The 21,457-nt window shown below is 48.9% G+C and overlaps 1 protein-coding gene across 1 annotated transcript in view; it reads left to right on the forward strand.

Moving 5' to 3' along the window:
• Positions 1-19,278, forward strand: part of LOC142572557 (uncharacterized) — a 55,646-nt gene extending 36,368 nt beyond the window's left edge. The window contains exons 2-3 of the mRNA XM_075681746.1: positions 12,616-12,678; positions 13,202-19,278. Of these exons, the coding sequence (XP_075537861.1) occupies positions 12,616-12,678; positions 13,202-14,587 (1,449 nt within the window). The 3' untranslated portion in view covers positions 14,588-19,278. The remainder of the gene's footprint in view (positions 1-12,615; positions 12,679-13,201) is intronic.
• Positions 19,279-21,457: the final 2,179 nt, after the last annotated feature.

Consider the following 21,457-nt stretch of genomic DNA (forward strand, 5'->3'; position numbering starts at 1 on the left):
GAATTTACCGGTGGAAATCGCTTCACGAAAGTTTGAGCTTCACATAGATGGCAAAATGCGCGTTGAATCCGCCTACCTCGTTTTTTCCCCTCTCTCCTTATCGTGCTGGTTTACCTGTATTCCAGACGCGTTAATCACTTTATGAATTGTCAGGCAGGGGACAGAGACGAAACCACGAGCGTACAAAGCTCACGCAAATGTCAACCTTGCTGTAAGCGCTTGTGGTGTCGTCTCTCTTTGTCATTGTCCGTTGCGTTACCCTCAATGCATAATGGGTCCGCACCAACTCGCCAAAAATGTCAACCTTGATGAATAAATTTTTCCAACCACGCTGCTCTCCCCACCTACACGGCTTCGCTCAAAGTCACACTATACCTTCTACAAAGGCTGGTAACAAAATGTTCTTCTGTGAACACTTTATTAAGAAAACATTTAAAGAGCACCCCGCATTACTTTGAATTCGAATGAAATACTTTATTCAAAACATGTACCGCCTATTGCGAGGCGGTCGAAAGCTCTAAATATACCCTGCTGTATATTTCTTTCTCTTTCTTTTTTCTTTCCATCTTTTTTTTTGCATATGTTACTATAACCGCACAATGAAGTTGGGTTATGCAAAGACAGAACAGGCAGGACCTGTTCATTGTAAAATGGGCGCTTACACGTTTGTAGGAGGACTTCGTTAGTATTCAAACGACCAGACCCCCTTGAATTTGGCTTGAACGCCCGCAGGCTAACCACTTATTAATAGATATCTTATCATCGCTTCATGTCCTCCAACCACTCTTTTGCTATAAATTACAATAAATTCAGATGTTATACAGGACTGAATACTAATGCGCTGTTCGTCCCAACAGTGGAAGTCCCGGTACAGGCTTTCAAAATTTGAATTGCTCGTGCGCGTGCTGTTTTGTCTAAGTGGCCACGCCACAAACTGTCATGCCTTCATGAAACGCAGGTTATTTTTTTTTTCTTTCCACCTCGACAACACAGCAAGAAGTTATCTCTAACCCGTCGCCGCCTCGAATTAACGTAGCCAGTTATCCATTCATGCCGCTTATCGTGCACACAAAGTGCCCACGCCGCAACGCACAGCGGTGACGCCCTTATCAACCACTTATTCCGCGCACGCCTTTCGTCCGCTATTGCGCCGCCTTCGTGCCATGTTTCCAGTCTCCCTGTGTTTTTTTTTTCTTTCTTTTTTTGCCCACCGCTGAGTAACATCATTGTTGCTGTAGTCTTTTTGTCGCATGGTTTCTGAACTGTAGACTAATTGCTAATTGCGGTTAATTGGCGTCGTTGGCCTCGTGTGTGAGCGTCGATGCCCAGCGCAAAAGCTTATGCCACAAAATGGCGCATATATAATACGAGGCAGAGTGAGTAAGGGCTGAAATAGAGATAATTTTGCACTGAGAGAGCTGGAAAGGCTTCGCTTTGTGCGCGTGTGCAAACATCTAGTCCGTCTAACTTTTTTTTATTTGCTTGTTTTTTTATTTTTTTTTTATTTTTGCGCGCCGCACAATATGCGTAAAGCGCATCTTCTGAGCCGCGCATCCCCCCTCGTAAGGATGTTCGACGAAAGTTTAACATTCCCCATTCGTCTGACTGACCTCCCCACGCTTTCTATGTTCACTTTCTCGCTTGCCGTCTCTTGTACTCATGGCGAGATGTGCGTGCGCGGTCTCTTTTGTGGAATTCAGATGCTCCTTCAGCCTAGTGTTGGGACAACTGCCGGTTTGGCCAACGTATGTAGGGTCACGCGAGAAAAACACAGAGTACATTACGGCAGTTGAGCAAGAAACCAATGTGTTTGCGTGGTTAACCCTAAAGGCTGGACTCATTGCTTACACCTGTAGTGAAGCTGCTCAACCTTTCGCTATGTACGCCATTAAGAAGGCAAGTTGGGCCAGTTGGTTAGGATTCATTGTTAGATTCATAAGAGCGCAACTCAAAGCACGGCGCCGTGTTGTCGTTTTATACCTTCCTTTTGTAAGTGTCTTGTGTTGCGTTGTTACGAACCTTGCAATGAGTTCACTATGTCTTCGCGCAGCCACACAAATGCTACCGAGCTTGTTCTTCGCCGAGAATACGGCTTTTACGTCGTAGCAAGAAGCAATCTTTTTTCAGCATATGCGACGAGGCGTGGACGTACGGGACGACAGTTAACCCCCCCTCCCCCCCCCTAGTTTCATGCGTTCCCTTTCTACACTCTGCTTCTTTAACCCACCAAGCAAGTTCTTTTCCCGACGCAGATGACAGCCTGTGGCAACTGACTGGAGCCGGGCTACTTGCCCTGACAACCTGTCATCAAGTTTGGGAAGGCATGACTTTAAGAAAGCGTTCCTTAGACTAGGCAGAGCAATACCATTCTTGACCAAATTCGAGTGGTTGGAGTGGCTTCTTTTTTTTTTTTTTTTTGGCCTGGACTGGCTTTTCTACCAAACATGATCAGGCTCGAAGTATAACTGTAGGTCCAAAAATTTAATGCTGACTTTTTCGCCATTTCGCACGTGGACTTCAACCCTATTCCTCGCTCCTCGAAAAGCTTCAATATGTTGACTATCTGCTGAGAGCAATCACTTCCTTGAACGAGAATCAAGTAGCCGTCCGTGCTACACCCCCTTCCTGCCTGAGTACTTCCGTGCTACACCACTGCCCTGCCTACATTAGACAGTAAAATATGGCTCAATGCTGGTACGACCCGCGACCCAATACATACACCCGATCTCTGTACAGAATCACTGCCCTTCCAAGCTACTAGCATGGAGCGCAAATAAAAGATTACCAGCTCGAGCAGGACTCAACAGAAATACCATAGGCATCACTGAAGTAACCACGTACTCCCAAGGGGATCAGCCTAGCAAAAAAACGTTTATTACGGGCATCGCGTGCAATATATAGCTCACAGCAAGAAAGAGGGGAAGGGATAAATTGTGAGTAAGGGAAGAAAGTGATTACAGCAGGTGCGCCCAGCTTCATAGGCACGTGCGGTGCCATGACAATACAACAATTACGAAAAAGCAGCTTGTCATTATCAACCACTATGCACCCTTGAACACTCAAAACAACTGTTCATGTGGAATCGAGTAATACAGGTCCTCTGCGTTGATATTGAGTGTACTGTCATGAAGACGTCCCAGGAACATCCTCATGACAGTGCCAACGCAAAAGCAACCGGTTTATTGTGCGATCCTTAACTGAGGTAAATAACTGAGATATAAAAATAATTGTGCAAGTTAACAGTGCATCGGTTATAACAATAGGTGCTGGTTGCATACAAATAGGCGGGTATGTTCCCTGTTTAGCAAAATATGAGGTGAAAGCGAGAAATATTGTCATCACAGGAAACACCATGCAGTAGGAAGCAAGGAAATCTTCTCACGCTTTATAAAACACATTTTACGCACTACTACGCAATAAAATAACAATGCACCAATAGTGCAATACTAGCAAACGCACAAATTCGAGCACTATTAGGTAAATATATAACCGAAGAAACGGCTGCGTACGAATAGCAATGGAGAATAATATTCCTGAAACTGTTAGCAATCAGGTTATGAATAAATATACACGCCACCTGTTATTTAACACTTATTACGTTGTCGGACATCATTTTTATATTTAATTTTTATTCACAGAGGGCTGGTCCGGTGTCATCACTATATTGTTCGGTTTTTGAAGAAAATAAGAAAACCGCGTACTTTTTTCGTTTCTTACTCCATCGTCGATGATTCTCTTAGCGCACTGCAAAGAAATTCCAAAGGACTGCTTCGCCATCTCAAACTGCAACGAACCGTTCCTGTGTTGCCATCCTTGGGCAACCTGGACTCTTGGGCACATTGACGATAAAGTCTGCTCGGTCCTGCAGAATTTTGTTTCCGATTTTAAGCGGTTACGTAGCTAACTTTAGAAGGCATACTGTCTTTTTCTTTCTCACAGAAAAGTGCATTTTATATGTTTCATTTAATTTTCCCGTTTGAATAGCCCATATACTCTCCAAGATTTCCCCTTTCTAACCATTCTTCATTCAACTTTCGTTTCAATTCTGCAACGTTTAAGTATTCTCTACTCTTGCATTGGTCCTATTTGAATCTTGCGGTTAATCTTCCAAACAATATCTGGTATAACATCATTAGAAACAAAGCGGAAAGCAATTACCAAAAAGTAATTAACGTTTCAAGGCTCCAACATCGATCTTTCTTACTATGACTGTAAACAAGTCCATCATTCCCGAGCGTCGCAAAACGGCAATCGTTTTTCATTCGAGTAGCCGACGTTGTCGCCGTTTTTTTTTTTCGTTTCTCCGCGGTTTCGTCCCAGCCTGGCGGGAAAGGGTGGTTCCGTCAGAGACCTTGGAAACGGGATTCAGATTCAGATTGTTTATTTTTCTTGAATATGCAAGGACGGCGCTGCATCCCCCATATTTGCGTCGCAATGGCGGGAAGAGAACTGCGCCGGAGGTGTCTTTTTTTTTTTGGTGGCGTTGTTATTCTGGGGTCGGAAGACTCTCGGCGGTGGGCGCCACTCAACACCGCTGCTCTGGTCTACAGGTGGCGCTTCTGTCGAGGGTCACAGGACGAAAGGAAGGGAGCTTCGGAGAGACGCCACATGCTTAAAGGCACAGCAGGAGCGAGGAGCGCTGTCCTTCTTCGATCAGGGGCAAAGCGGGACCCAGAAGCGGGAAAGGGAGGGGAGGAGGGGTAGGTAAGGGGGGCTCGCGACCCGCCGCCGTTTGACGTCACGCCCCTCCCCCCGGGGGAATCAATAGCGAAGCCCGGGCTCGGCTTTGGCCCCGCAGGGCGACTGCTGGCTGCCTCCGAGGACGCGGGTAACGGTCTCGCGCGCTCTCGGCTGATGGTGCGCGGACCCGGGCTCTCCCTTTCCCTTGTAGCGATGACGTGGGGTGCGTTTCACTCTCTCCCTGGCAGAGACCGGGAGTGCGAGCCCCGCGCTCGTCGAGATAGAAGAGCCGTGAAGGCCGCGGGGACCGCAAGAAAAAGAAGAGAGTCGAGAGAGTCGAAAAGAAGCGCGCACTGATTCGCTTACTGGGCGCTGGCGCGGCCGTTGCAGCCGAGGGTTTGCTGTGCATGCAGGGCCCAAATGCAGGCTGCAGTGGAACTTTCCGCACCGACGGCAGCGCCATGACATGCAGTCCGTGAAGCGAGCACAGGGGCAACGGCAATGTCGTTTGTGCGTGCGTGCATTTATTTGTTGGTATATGAAATATACGCCGTTTGTTGTATGCGCTCATATCGTCTATATTTGCATGCGCGGACATGTTTGTTGTTGAGAAAGTACGCCGTTTGCTGTGTGTGCGCGCGTGCGTGCGTGCGTGTGTGTGTGTGTGTGTGTGTGTGTGTGTGTGTGTGTGTGTGTGTGTGTGTGTGTGTGTGTGTGTGTGTGTGTGTGCGCGCGTGTGTGTTGACACAATAAAAGGCGCGTTTTTTTTTTTTTTGCTGACTATAGTGCTAAAACTGAAATATGCATGTGTTGCCACAGATTTTGGCGACGTACTTTTCAATACTGGGCATGCTAGGCGCAGGATTTTTGATAAATTGATAGGACATTATAATTCCGCAATTGAGACATCTGCCACGAAGCAAAGAATTAAGAGTTTATTTAGTGAAATCTTGTAAATTAGTTAACGTCAAACCGCTGTTTGACGTATAACTCTTCAGCTAAATCTATCTTGCGTGACAAAGGCGCTCTCTCTAATAGATAGATTAGTATTTTTTAAATCTGCCGTCACTAAGAAAGATCACGTGGTACGCGTACTGTATTCGGTTAAATCTTCTTTCTTTTATCCGAACGTTAGACCTCAATTATGTCGCAAACTTCTTTTATTAGCACATCCCCACCTTTAGCACATTCTCAGGAGGACAGTACTTGTGCTAATTAACCTTCTGAGCATGACTATTCGACGGTTCCGGGTAGAATTTCTAACAGCAATACAACATTTAGAATAACAAAGAAAAAACTGAAAAAAAAACCGTGACACTCCTGGTGACAGCTATACGTTATAAAACCTGGCCGAATTTTGTCGACAAATATATAGCACAAGGCTATAACGAATTACCTAACGGAGTGAAAAATTTCGCGATGTACTTCAACAAATATTAATCGCTCACGTGATCACGTGAATTCCATTCCTTTTCTTTTTTTAAAAAAAGATATCTGTCCTGTAGATTCTTGTGGCCAGTTGTACGTCCATTGCGCACTGTGATGATAAAGACGCAGGAACGTATAGCCGACGAGTGCCGTAGAGCGAGCCGAGACGCCGTGTTTGTACGCCACCGCCAGAAATAGCGCCTCGCACTTGGCAGAAAAATGGAAGAAATAGGTTCGTCGAAGGGCGATCCGCATGCACGAAGCTGTGAGTGAGCCCTCCGTGATGCCTGAGAATGACTCAGGTCGATTCGGATCCGGCTCGCTTGACCCGGTCACCGACCGACGCGCGGGGGAATGCCGACAGTGAGAGTGAGCCATCGGGGAAGCTGCGGCACAACAACGCGCATGACCCGCCAGGGTGAGAGCTATACACACGGTCACGTTCTAGAACGAGAAACGAACGGTTTTTACAGCGAAGCTGTTTATGGCGGACCCTGTGCAGTCGTTGTCGTTGTTCTCTAATACTATCATCATCAGCAATGGCTCGAGCGTCGGCGTCTTCTTCCACAGCTGGTGTAGTGACTTTTGAAGGAGAGGAAGAGAGAAGTGCAGTGCCGTAACTGTCTCTCAGAGGAGGACACCTCAACCGCACTGCACAGGAAAAGGGGAGTGGGGAGAAAAAGATCAAGGAGAGAAGGAAAAGAAGGCGGAAAAAAAAATAACAAGAAGGTTGAAGAAGCAATGCGGGGCTTACAGCCACGCTCTCAGCTGCGTGTCACAACAAAAGTCAAGTAGGGCAGGAAACACTTTCTTGAGAATGGAAGGGTGGGCTGCCGGAAAGAGAAGTGCTCCCTCCGAGCCCCATAGCTGGCTCCGTTACCCCTCGTCATATCCAGCGTCGAATTTCACTTCTGTCGTCGTAACGGCGAGGCCGCGTTTACGGTGGTATGAGCCATTGCTTAAGGGGCTGCGAGCCATTCAGTGTCTTACGCGACGGACAGATCTAATTTTGAAGCACAAGGCTGTGATTGCGAAACGTTAAACGCCGTCCTCTGCCGTGAGCTCAAGAGCAAGCAATGCAAGATTCGACGTCCCCGGACAAAGCACTGCAAGCGGAGGAGGCACACCGAACAGTGCAGACGCAAGAGACGACAACTCAAGATCGAGCGGCAGAAGAGACAACACAAGACGAAGCAAATACAACATTACCTACAAAACGAATAAAGAACAATCACATAGTTTTCATTTCACGCCAAACCTTGTTCTCATTACTGGCGCGCAAGAAAGGGGCGGAGCAACTTCGACACGAAAAAAAAAAGAAAACACGGCAAAACGCAGACACAAACCTCACGCGCAAAAAATGAAAAAGAGAAAGAAAGAACTCGGCGAACCGAAAAAAGAATACTCCTAAAACATGCTCACCACGCGAAGCACGCAAGAGTTTAAATGAGGTGAAAGAATAGTGAAACAAAAGATTTACAATATAGACTGCTTGCGAAGTCTGACCTGCATGGTGCAACACCCGGTGTAACCAACAAAGCTTCGCTATTCGACCATCTTCACGGACTGGAAGGGGCGGTGATTTTTTTTAATCAGGCAACAACGTGACGTGACTCTACGCGACTCTATCGTCAAGACTGTGGTACCGCACCCGCAATCAATTGGGTCCAGCAAGAGAATACGTTGCAGCCGCCGAACAACATCCGCGGGTCGATTATCGGGAGAATTTCCTACAGATCGACCACCGTGACGCCACGTTGTCGTAGAAGCAATCTTCGTAAAGCATCCCGCATGCAATTCATAATAGCTGAACGAACGCTGGGAACGTTGGGCGGCTGGGTATAGTCCTGTACGTCTACAGCGGCAGCACAAGTCAGCAAGGCCGTTCCGGACACGACTCCGGCGCAAACGACTGAACGGAAGCAGCTCTGCTGAGAACACTTGCTGCTGGTGTTGGGCGATTGATCGATTATGTTTTCGAGTTGTCAGTCATTGTGTTCGCCAGGATCAATATATTTAAAGTCAGTTAACCGTTTCAGAAAAACTAAACACAACGAGCGAAGCACGTGCATCTAAAATTTTACTTGCATTTGAGGGAATCAAGGTACTTTGTAAGTCTAGGTACGTTGCTGTGAGCCCTTCGTTGATGTTCTGACTGCCGCCTTCTTTTTGATTTCTCTGCCCATGATCTCCTTTCTTTATTTATTTGGTTACTTTTGTAGCATGTTAACAGTATGCGGGGTAGAAGTAATCCCTATGAATAGGTAGCTAGTGGTGCGTATTAAGCGACAGCCTATTCAAATTCGGTTCAATTAGGTTTATTAAACATCATTACATGATGTCACAAGCACAGACAAAAAAAAGCCATATCGATGAATAGCTTGGAGAGCTCTTTGGTGGTATACAACAGGGTGCAACATCGGCTTGCATATAAATTTACAAACTAAACTGCCTACGTAAGCACAATGCAATCAATTGTAACCATCGTTATGAATGTTCACATACGAAGACTAGCTCTAATCGCAGAAGTCAAGGCAACTTACGCATTGCCGAAATGCAGTGGGGTGAAACATGATTGCATGAACTGTTACAGAACTCAATATTAAAATAAATTCGAATTAGCGAAGTGCATCCACATCAAAATCACAAGCTATAGATTAAGAAATCACTGACATTACGAGAAACATAGAAAGTAGTAATTCAATGTAGCGAAACGTTTGACAGCACTGAGAAGCTGAGAAAGAGAAGCTGCATCGACAATACCCTGTTTAAAAAAGAACTGGGATTGAAACAGCGCTTCAACTGCGACAAGCAGAAACGAGAAGGGCAGATAGACAGAGCGCTATTTCAGTCAGAATTATTTACCGACAAGCCCAAATTTCAACTCTCAAAAAAGAAAAAGAACATTCAGCGTAGTTGGCAAAGTAAGTTCATCTGTCTGCCATAATTTGTTCGGCATCCATTGATTGTCGTCGTCGTTTCTTTCAAATAACAATTTAGTATATTTTAATCAATACGTTGTAAACTTTGTTGTGTTTTCGATCATGCGCGTGAATTCCACAATGGTGATTAATCGGCTGACTAATGAACTGAAGGCGAGATTTTAATGTAGCGATATAATATGGATCCCCTAATCGACGCCCTATCCTTCATGCTAGTTCATCTTTCCCATGGCCTTTTTCTTTCCTTTTCCGTGCGTCTTATTTCGCTTCCATTTCCTGCACTTGTTTATTTGCCTCACTTTTCCATACCCGACGATACTCATGAAGTTAGGCCGACGTTGCGACTACCTCGATCAGCTATTGCAGCCTTTCCTTCCCAATTTCTTTCTTTCTTATTTCTGCGTGTGCTTATATAGACAAGCAACATAGTATGACGTTACACAGAGCCGTCACATTCTGTAGGAGCAAAAAAGAAGAACAAGAAAGAAAGAAAGAGAGATTGACAAACTCTACAGGCATGCACTTTCTAAGCAACCATACTTGATAATTTTCAAACGGTTTCAAAAGTTGCATAGCAATGAAGGGCCGAATAGCAATATAAAATAAACGCCTTAACAATGTCGTCTACTGTATTTGCCTGCGTTAAAGCTTTTTGCTCACGCACATGTAGCTTGTCTATTGGGAGTGCGCGGTATGACGGTGGAGCCGTCACACGGGGTGTAACGAAGTCATCTGTCATGAATGTTGTTCCACCGGGCGTAGCAGTTTCGTAATGTCACGGTCGGGATTTTATGTTATTGGTAGTTGGAACAATTATATTAACTGTCCACTGCGCACAAGGTTTATTGCGGTAGCAATTAGGTGAACAGTCCAGAAAAATTTCCGCCGTCGCCGTGATGTTCTGTATAAAGTCCAAGTGCGATAAGATTGCGTCCCGCGCGTAGGGCTGCCAACCGTCCCGAATTTACCAAATGTCCTGACTTTCCCCTTTTTTTCTGTTGAATAACAAACAATAAAGGAGATGCCTTTTTTATGATGCCTGACAACTCGGTTGCACATTCTTCTCTCTTCTCTTCTGTTGCATTTTCATAAACATAAAGGTTTTGTTGTTTCCGTCGTGTTTTTCTAGTTCTGTTGTAAGCCCTAACCATTCACAGTACCTCTATCTGTTCCGGTAACCGTGCCAGGCAGGTAACTGCAGCTTGCTTGTCGTAAATCGCTCCGTTGTAGGGTCGGTAGTAGTGCGTTAGGAAATCGAGGTTGCTTCTTGAGCGACACATTACGCGCATCGTAGGAGGTAAGAAATTGTGCAATAATAATTTTACCTCCAAATTGCAGTGGGTTTAATTTCGTTCCGCGTATATTTACGGAATGTCCTCCAATACGTCCTGCTGGACAATCCTATTTGAAACGCTAACTCGTTTCGTGGCAGAATACAGGGACAAATATCTCGAAATTGGTGGCATAGGTGTCAGGATTCGTACAGATTCGTGCGGATTGTCAGGGTACGGATTCGTACCCTGACAATTTACCACCTTTGCCTTTGTTGTCACAGCATCTCGCCTAAAGTCATAAGTTGATAATGCACTTAGTGGGTCGTGGATAACAAATCACCATGTCCCAATTTGTGACGTTCACCGGCGCGTGTGATCTGTCACCGAACAATCCTCCTCATCGGTGCGTCAGTTCTTTCAAGGGTCGCTTAGAGGACTACCGACATAGCATTTCCTGCTTGTCATGTTTTTGCGTTCAATTCAGAACCGAACCCAAATGCGAACCCTCTAAACCTAAGAAAGAACACAACCAAGTATCATGGCACCATGAATATTTTAGCTTTTTTTTTTTTACATCGTCAAATTCCGCCATACTGTTAAATTTTGTGACGGCGGCATATTGTCACGTTGCGATGACGTTGAATAACAGAGTAGGAAAAAATTTTAATTACTAAACTAACTTTTTATTGGGCGAACCTGTGCCCAGAAAACAGGGTTACCCTCAAAAGTACAACGTAGCAGCGGGCACAGTCGGTGATCGCCGGAAATCTGATCTGCGGGTCAAACGAGCGCGTCGGCTTTCGCACGTGACTCTTCGAAGGTTCCAGCATAATCGCTGGTGCCCGCTTGCCTTCCAGAAACTACTACGCACAATTTGTGTTGCGCATACACAAATACGATTACACAAGGCTCGGCGAGAACATACACAAAAGAGAGAATCGCCGATAACACTCGAGTTAGGTTCCAAATGATGCCGGCGCGTCTTGCGGTGAACTGTGACAACATTAGGGTGTTAGCTTGTGAAATGCAGTCCCCGGAAGAATGGATAAATAAGCATACACGTGTCAACATTGAGCCAATTTGAGGGGCCCGGTAACAGCCCACCGGGTCAATCAGAGCTCACAAGATGGTGAATTCAGCAATACGCTGGAATCTGACAAGGCTACAAGGGTAATGGTCTGGACACTACTCAATTCCGCCATCTTGTCTGTTCCGATTGATAGAGAGGGCTGCTGCGGCCTCTCTGATTCGTTCAACATGCCGCCATTACAGAATTTGGCAATGCGGTGAAATTTGACGCTGCCCAGAATAGTCCTTGAAAATAGCACTAATGCGTGGTACACTTGATCGCTTCTTTCCCTGCGACCGTAGCCGCTGCCACACGTGAGCACCGCTAAAAGAAGGGCGCGTAGCACATTCGTGTGTACTTTATGACCAACATAATATCCTTATTGATACAAGACGTCAGGAGATATTGCTCTGTGCTGAGATGTCCAGATAGTGTCAACGGCGCCAAGTCCGTCATTTCGAAACCAACTTTAGCGTAAAATTAAAACACCTTGCAAGGGATTCCCAACCTTTATATTCGCCAAGTGTCATCGTTATAGTGAAAAAAGCGCGGAGTAGAGCTTTCACAACTTCGAAAATATGTATCAAAACTTTTTAAAGGCCCTCGCTATGGAAAACACGGGAGAGGGGCAAATGAGGTATTAGAGAGAGAAAAGGGAGGAAGGAAAGGCAGGGAGGTTAACCAGTTTGACTCCAGTATGCTACCCTGCACGTGGGGAGGTGGATGAGGGATTGACAGAGAAATAGAAAGCATGAGTCTATATCGCACTTTCACATGCACTAACTTAGGTGCAGGATGTCTACAGTCGGGCACTCAAGTCTGTTGCCTTCAGGTAGTGAAGAAGCGCTCGAATGGCTCTCTGGGCTAATGAACTGTGAGGCCAGGCTCCCAAGGTCTTTGCTTCTGTGAATGACCTATCGTCCAGTCTATTCAAGGCACACTGCAGAGACACACGTTGGTTAACAAACCGAGAACAGTGGCACAGAATATGACTGATGGTCTCTTCACGCTTGCACTTAGCGCACATAGGTGAGACGGTTATTACACTATGCGGCTGACACTAGTTTAAGTACGACGTCCAACATGCGTAGACTCTCTGGTGAGCATGATTAATTGTATAAGTATCAACTTTTAGGTAACAAGTAGGCTTGCTCGGTCCTCATAAAAACCTGATGCTGCAAATATATTTTCTAGTGAACGCTACTTTGTTATCCTTTTGCAGGACAAGCTGCTCACAAAGCTGGAAGAGCACGAGCCGGAGCTGGCTACGAGCCAAGAAGAAGAGGCAAGTGTGGCACGAACTTTAACATATTTTCGCCAGTTTCGTCACCGACTTAAATAGTCCATCAAATTGCCGGTTTACTCCTTCATGGTGAAATGAAAAATTAAGCCAGTTAATATCTTCTAGACTCACAGAATAGAGACAGGGAACGGCCGCTGAGGAAGTTCCACTTGCATACGCCACGCACTCTACAGAGAGAGGACACTGTTGTCTCTAGAAATATACAATATAGGGAAGACTGTTAAACGACAAGAAATCTTATAGAAGGCGATAGAAACAGAGAAATGGCTTCTGATGTGGCGAGAGTAGAGTACTTGGGCTTAAGCACACCAGAAGATCCCATGTCAGCTATCTGCGTTAAAAAAACAAGTTAAAATGCCCTGCAAATGTAGTAGCCCCACAGTACTGCTAACCACTGAGCCAACCAGTGAAAATCACGAAAAGGCATGCCATTTGCTGGTGGGGTGCCTTGCGAACGCATTTGCAGCAGCGTACCCAACTGTGTGTTTTTTTTTTTCTGTTCCAGTGCGTGGTTTGCGTGACGGCCAAGGCGAGCATGCAGACATTCCCGTGTGGCCACCGCGTCGTTTGCCGCAAGTGCTTCGTCAAGACCATCCAGGTGGCCGTGTCGCAGCGCGTGCTGCCCCTGCGCTGCGTCATTTGCCGCACCAAGATCGTGCGCCTCAAGCACTCGTCGCACGGCCACGCTACGCCCGTCACGCCAGGAGCACGGGCTCTGCTGGCACCTTGCGAAGCGCTGGGACAGACCCGACCAGCCAACCCATGGCCGCAGGACCTGCGCGGTCCCGTAGATCCCCTGCCCGCCAGCCACTACCGGCACAGTGCCGAAGCGTGCCGCTTCCACAGGCACCGGAGCTCCGGTGCCAGTACTTTCGCGCTAGCGTCACCCGAGGCTTCCTCCGCGAGCAGCAGCAGCAGCATCTCCATCGGCCGCCGCATTTCCTCGCCGCAACCGACCAGTTCAGGTGCCTCGAGCCCAACGTCGAGCTGCCCCGCGAGCCCCGAGGACGCTCCCGAGGTGCCCAGAGGGCGCCGCAGCGGGCTCACTCGAGCCGTCGTGCACCCGCCGCCACCCGTTCGTTCGCCACCAACGCAGCCACCGAAGGCCGCTTGTCCACCACCGCCATTGCCGGCGCGGAGCCCGAGGACCCCGGTTCCAGAGTCTCCAATCAGGACGCCAGAGAAAGAAGTGACCAAGTCGATGACGCCGCCGCCGAAGACACCGGCCGCCGCGAAGACGAAGAGTCCGGATGGATCACCGAAAGAACGCTCCGCTCCTGCGCCGGCCAAGACATCACCTGACCGGTCCGCTCCACCAAGGCTGCAACCTCCGCCGCCGGTCAAGTCACCGTCTTCGCCAACGGCGCCGTCGACAACGGCGAACAACGTGGGCGCGGCGCTGTGCCCGGCGGCATTGTCCAGCGTGCTGCTGGCCCCTCCTCCTGCCGAGGTGCGCAGCCGCCGCGGTGGTCAGCACCGAGTAAGCCCGGCAGGCAGTGGCACGGCGCCGACGTTACTGCCGCTCACGGTACGGCCACCGCCGCCTAAGCCGCGGCCGCCGTCGCGCTTCGAGAGGTTCCGCGACCAGCACGTGCGGCGCCCCACACTGCTGCTACCGATCCCGGAGAAGGAAGAGTCCGAGGCGCTGCTTGAAGCGGCCTTCTGCCGCGTGGCGCCTGGTTCCTCCGACCTGCTTGTCAGCGCCTCTTCGCCCAAGATCGTGCTCCAGGACCGAGCACCTTTGCTCCAGCCGGATTCGCCCGACCGTCGCCGGACTTCGCTGCGCAGCCAGCTGCGTTCCAAGATGGCGGGCTTTCCGAGTCTACTGGGATCGCCGCTGAGGGCGCTGCGAGCCGGCGCACGCCATAGGCGCGTGCCAGACGTCAACTAGACGCCAGCTTCCTCCGACCAACGGAGGCTTGATTGCCACGAGAGGAGGACCTCCGCGCGAAGGCCTCCCCTTCGCGACGGAGGTCCCCGAGGCCAGTCGCGGCCCCCCCGACGACAGCACGGCGAGAGGCCAGCGACGACCCTTCAAAGTAACCCCGCGGCCCCCGCTCAACAAGAGCCGCCACTCGCGCCCTGTAAGGCAGTGGCCGAGACAAGACACCGAGGACCAGACGCACGGCCTGGAGCTGCCCGCGGGGTCCAGCGGACGCGCACAACGAAACCAAGGCGACGATAACGGCGCCTGCTGGCTGGCAGCGCCCGAGGCTGCCTCGTGACGAGAACGTGCCAAAGAGGGGCCCCCCCTCCCAACCCCCTGGTGTCTGTACATAGGCAATCTTCCCGTAGTCTTCCCACAGAGTCGTCCACCCGAGTTCAGTATTGAGTGTCGTGCAGCCGAGGCCGCGGCGGCCACACCGCGCCAGTGCCATGCTGCATAGGCGGGCGGGAGTGGCATCGCACGCTCACAGTTGGCGAGCTCCGTCGTCGACGTTGTCGCGGTGGTCAGAATACGCGCCAGTGAACGGATATAAACCTAAAGAAGCAAAACTGCCGAGCTGGTTTCTTCAATCAGGGGATAGGACGAATTGGCTTAACGAACGAATGCTGAAGGGAGGTACCAGGAAGGTACCAGCACTGCGCCGACATAGACGCTGGAAGGCATTAAATAAGAGCTAGTATATAAGACAAGGAATCGCGTAGTAATTGCCAAGACATCCCGTGTAGCCTAATGCTGATGGGTCAGAACGTGCGAAAGCACAGGGCGAAACGAGTGTTCTCACTCCACTCCATTATACAGCAAGGTTTGCACAAGCTCCCGATATTATTTTAAATGGAAGGCTTATTGCCTGTTCGCGGGACCCTCATCCAAAGAGAAATACAGAGGAAGTAATTTATGGCAGGTTCGGCGCTGCATACACTGGTCCAACGCATGTCGATGTTGGCGTTCTCCTGGAACTATTTCAATCGCCACATTTCTTCGAACAAGCTTTCACTACCGGAAACAAAAGAAAGAAAATGAACTGCCAGAGCCGGCTGCGCCGATAAACGATTTACAGAGCTGCGCTAAACGTAGTAACTTCTATGATGAAAGAAAAAGCTCTAGATGACGGAGCAAGCTTCCTTCGAGCTTTCCGTCTTCTCCTGCCCCTCTGCATCTGCGTGCTTCTTGGCTACCATGCCCGGAGAGAGATCTCTCACCGAAAGAACACTGTCGAAATGACAACGTCTCCGAAGCTGCGGGTGTATTGAAATAACGGCGGTTATCCGCAAGCACGTAAAGCCAGCTTCGCGCCGGCACTCGTCGGAGCCGTGTTGGGATCAGCAGCGTGGTGGCGCCACTGGGCATCAGCGCCAGTGTATCGGAAGGGCGGGTTACAAGGAGACCATTCCTCGGTCCAGATAGAGGACGCAGCCACGCGTATAGCGGGATGTCGCCGCGCGTTTTCAGAAAGGCGTCCGGTGCCTACGACGCGGCCGTTCAACTGGGTGCAGAAGCACATCAACCGGTAGATCAATGCACTCGTATTATGTCGAAAGAACTCGTTTCCATTGACTCAGAGTCCTTTGATAATTGTTATTGAAGAATTATGGCTGACTGCGAACTAAACGGAAGTAAAGCCTCTCGATGCTTTCAGGCCGGCCACTGTTACGTGTAGGAGTCCCTTCAGTATTGAGTGTTGCTGTGATCAAGACAAGTATCAGCCATATGTAGGCAGGATCGTTTACCTCGACTCGTGCTACCGTAAGAGCTTCGGTATCTGCAAGGGCGCACTAGAGGCCATTGAGCGAATATGTAAGGGACGCTGCTAAGGTACAGGACCTTTCGGTGACAAGGAGACAAAACCGGCGACATGGCCTGCTTCTCGTGAGACCACCCGTTCAAAGAAACCCAAACTCGGGGGTCTGGTTGTAGGTGGCATGGTAGCGAGCTCAACGTATAATTTTTTTGTGTGTGTGTCACGTTGGGCCAGCAGCGACCACCCTCCGATGTGCTGGCGCGGCCGCCGCGGACCTCGGCGCAGTCGGTGTGCCTTAGGCCAGTGCTCCACCGTCGGAGTCCCCCACGCTCTTCAGGGCTTCTGAAGACACGTCCGCGCTGCACGCTCTTTCAAGGCAGTCGTATTATTTCGGTCGCCGCGCCGCGCTTGGGCGACGGCACTTCGGTGACGCAGTCTGCGTGCTTTTAGACACAACGTCGCGCAGGTCGACTGACGCCTACAATTTGCGAAGCACGGCACGATGAGTGTGCACGGGTTGTCGATTCACTGGCGTGACATCGCGATTCAAGGCTCAAAGGCTTCGTGTTATCTATACACGTGGTTTGGGTAGGAGTCGGGCCCAGCACGCTTGCTCCGAAGAAGACGTGACAGTCAGGCACAGGCGTGACAGGCGTTCCTCCCGATATCTCCTTGCCCTAAGCTGCTTCTAGACAGTTAACTATATATGTATAGTATCGCAATTTAGAGTCCACATGTATTTTAACGATGCGAAACTAACCGGTGTACTCGGTGGGAACGGTTGTTACTGGTGGTAAGCTACTAAACGGACGGAGGGGCTGAGAATGCGATTACAATGAGTGTAGTCGCTGTTGTCGCCAGAGGGCACCGTGAAACTGGTTCAGCATGGGAGCAAACTATAGGCGGCTCTGATGGTGAAGTTTCCTTTTGTCTTCAGAGGTGGATGGAGCCGGCAGGGATAATGATAGTCACCAATGAACGCGGGCATCCGCATTTCAGCGCGTCATACCACTCAAAGTGGGTATGAGAAGAAGAAAAAAAAAATACAGATGGCAGAACCACATAAGAAATGTTTGACCGGGCGCAATACTCGCCGATCCCAGGCTCTCAATACCCAGCTGTGCTTTTCCTGCTCCGTTTTGAGCAGCGGACATACTCTCAAACAGGGGAAACGCACGGACGCGTTCCGAGTGAACAATGCGCTCTCGAAACGACATCTCCACTAGTGCGTGAAGCTGCGTGCAGCCTGGATGGGCAGAATATGGCGTAAGGTAACGATTAAACTGGGCGGCAAGGAAGCATTCCGAACTATAATTTTGCATTTTAAACAGGATAGATGTTAGAACAAGCGCCCTCAACGGGGATAACACGTTCTCCTAAAGAAGCGCATTTACAGAAAGCACACTGCGTTTTAGGCGTTCGCCTTTGTATCTCTCGAGGCGTCGCTGTTTTCCTTGGCTCACAGATGGAGTTCCACGTTGCCCAAAGGCAGATGAATTATACGGGACGTCACAATGGGCAAGGAGCAGCATTTTTTTTTTAAACAGCATAGTACAACTTTCTCTGAACTGCCACACACAGTTTGTACGAGTCGCGCGTGCTTCTTTTTTCACGCCGACTTGTACAGCGTTTTCCTGTCGGGAGCGATGGATTCCCGAAGACCCGCTCGAATGCACACTTCGGTGCACGCTTGCGCACGAACATCGACGCGTTCTCGCAATTCTCCTGAGCCACTGGCGATTCACTGCGCGGTCGCACTCGGTTCCGCACTTATCACGTCTCCTTTTTTGTTTCGCAAGTTTAGGGCGTAGCCTTCGCGTTTAATACTATATCTTCCTTCGTCAGTTCCACCATCAGTTTAAGGGATGCAGCCTCAAACATTTTGCCACATTAATTACTGCTCCATGACAAAACAATACTACGACATACTCCCGAGTCATCGCCCACCCCAACAACGCCTATATTTCGCTCGGGAACATTTCATTGTAGCCTCTTCCTTGGTGGTGTCACGGCATCTCACCACAAACAGTTAATCGTCTCAGCGCGAACAGTTATTGAACGGAACGGAGAGGAATATAAGCCATGACCAGTACTCGACTAACAGCCATGACCCTTGCTCGGAAACTATCTGTCGCCCCATGGAGGAACTTTCATGAAGCGTGGTCATATGAAGCGTGGTTGCTTTGAGAACTCAACGGTTTTTGAAGCGCTGCTTATGCAGTACCATTTACGGATGCAACTCGTCGATCTAGCTCGCATGTACCTTATGCATGCATTCGAGTGGAGAGTGTACAAGTAAACAACAGCCAAATATCCGTATAACCTTGTCAGTGCAGTAGCTCCAGTGTTAAGGGATGGGCAATAACTTAGCCTACTTCACAAAAAAAAAAGAAAAGATATTCTCCGGAAATGAAGGATATGAATGATCTCAGAAAATGGGCGATGGCTCGGGGTATCACGGTAATTTCATGATAAAGAAAAGAGAGAGAAAATAACATGCAACCCTCGCTTCTCTGTCGTTGCCTCTTCGGCTATAATTGCACGAACGTGCGCCTAAGCAAAGCTTAACAATGTATGATTCACGATCATCTTCCACTGTTATATATAACGTTGTGGTAGGCACCGTGAACCCCGAACAATGTGCATTTATTACGACGTTAAACACTTCAAAGATTCCAGGTCAGGACGTGGGCGATCAGTCGTTCCACTATATGCGATGTGCTGGGCCTGCTCATCAGCGCGGTGCGGGCGACCGAATTCCCTTGGGAGCGCAGCTGACCGACGAGCGTGGGGACCTCTAACGGTCTCTATCTCTTTCTTCGCGGAGCGTACAGAGATGCTATATACACTCACTACACACTGTTATTCTACGGGGGCAAATAAAGGATGTTAGAGAAAGAAACGACCCCGCAGTGCGTCATTCCTTCATACCAGTGACACAGTGGTACCCGTGTGCTCAGCTGTGCGTCCTGGATGCAGGTGTGGGGCAAGCCGTCACGTATACCAGCCTCCTTTCCTGGCAAGTTTCTCTTTCTCTGCACAGGTGACAACTGATTATGCTCGGAGAAAAAAAAAGGGGGGGGGGGACCAGTAGATTTCAGCGATACAGGTGACAACTGATTATGCTCGGAGAAAAAAAGAAAAGGTGGCCAGCAGATTTCAGCGATTTCCTCGGCTCTGAACTCATTCGCCGCGGTAGCAGCATTTTCTTCTCCCCCAGTGAAGACTTGCACCTTATTTGTTTCTTTGGTACGGCTGCCTGCTTTTTCCTCTAATAATTGCGTTCCCCCAATACGAGGAACTGGACGAGAACCCAGGCAAGAGAGACCAAGAAACATCGTTCAGCGAAAAGAGAAAAAAAAATTCAACGACGATTACGATACTCGTGCGGCACGCTGCAAACGAAGTGAAATGTGGCGTGACTGCCTCGCTAATCTGAATATCGCGAGAGACAGCGCGCCGGTGACGCGATTCATATTCATATTTCTGACACGCGCTACTCTGGCGCCATCTCGTAGCCATCGTCACCGCAGAGCGGCTCTGCGCTTTTCTTCTCACGCATTCGCCGCACCCTCCTCTTCCCGCCTCATGCTTTCACTGTAGCCTCTTCCTCCGCATTCCTCCTCGCGCTCTCTTCGCTTTTCATCCCCCGCTACGCTCCACGTTCGCTCATGCAACCTTCGCTCTGCTCATTCGCTCGGTTACGCCGACGACGCCAACGCACATCGGTGCTCAACGCAGGAACGGGCGCTTAAGAGCCGCACTCTGAAAATCCCAGGACACGTACCTAAGCGCTTCTTATGAGTTGCGAATGCAAAGGCATTAATGTCCAACTGAACGTTGCTGAGCGGTCCTTCGAGTGATTAACTCCTCGCGGGCAAGTGAGCGCATTGAGACGCTTGCACAACGCCTGCTTAAGCCTACTGTGTAAGATACTCGGCTTCTGAACATGGGGTCGTAGGTTCAAAACTCACAGCCGCCAACGCGTATCCTTTCGGATTTTCGTTCGTTTATATACAACAATAATCTTTATGGCAGTTACCGAGGCGAAGTTAGAACGCAGGGGGAGAGCTCGTGCGGACAATGAACGCGCCGATAACATAGGCTTCCGAGAGCGAGGGTGACATGGCGTCGCGTCCAAGGTGGTGTAAAAAATGGTAGGCGACCCTAACCCTTGACTTGGGTGTCTCTTAGTGCCACTCGCACCTCGGCGTTGGTGTTCTTTAGGTTAACTTTAGGCGAACGCAATGCACGAACCGAGCTCGGAGGCAACTGTTTGTCATTGATTACGCGGTGAAACATCACGACACCTTCTTGTGTGTAACGTCATTAGTGACGTCATTATTTCCGCTTTCTACTTCCGGGATTCCAGGAATTTTGCCAAAGTCGTGCTCACGCGGCGGGTCTCTAAATTCTACAAGTATGTGGTTTCGAGTGCGGTAATCAGCGATCTTTAGTTAATTCTAATTAAGCCAGACGCTTCAGTAGCTCAACTTGGTAAGTAAACGTATGCTCTGATATCATATATATAATGAAACCCATGAATTTTCTACTATCCTATTTTTCCTTTTTCTTTTAATTTATTTTCAATTTCCTCCCCGGTCGTCTGAGGAGGTGAACTGGATCGAAGTGCTGCGCAAAAGAGTGTCACTCGATGCTCGGGCCACTAAAAAGAATCCTTGGTCGTGGCCAACGAGGCTTGCTTGAAAAGAACTTGCAGGAGTGGAAGCTCCCGTAGCTTCTTACCAGGATAAGTGAAGCTAACGCTTGCCTCTCCTTCACCTCTGAAACAGAGCCTTGTTGGGCGATGTTCGCTCACAGATTAAGTGATTTGGCTCTGTTATTGTAACGCTAGGCTAATCAGAAGAAAAAAAAAAGCTCATTGTTCCCAACAAAAATAGTGCCTTCATCATAGTATCGACGAGTTATCTCCAACAAAATTTGCCAGGATGTTCAGATTTCATAACTAAAACGAGTGATATAAAGATACACGTAGATAAGTATCTGTCTGATGAAATAAGCCCTGGTTATCACGCGGGAAGTGCGAGAAAAACGCTTCTTCACCATAACCTAAG

The sequence above is a fragment of the Dermacentor variabilis genome, chromosome 2, assembly GCF_050947875.1.
Source record: "Dermacentor variabilis isolate Ectoservices chromosome 2, ASM5094787v1, whole genome shotgun sequence".
Classification (NCBI taxonomy): Eukaryota; Metazoa; Arthropoda; class Arachnida; order Ixodida; family Ixodidae; genus Dermacentor; species Dermacentor variabilis.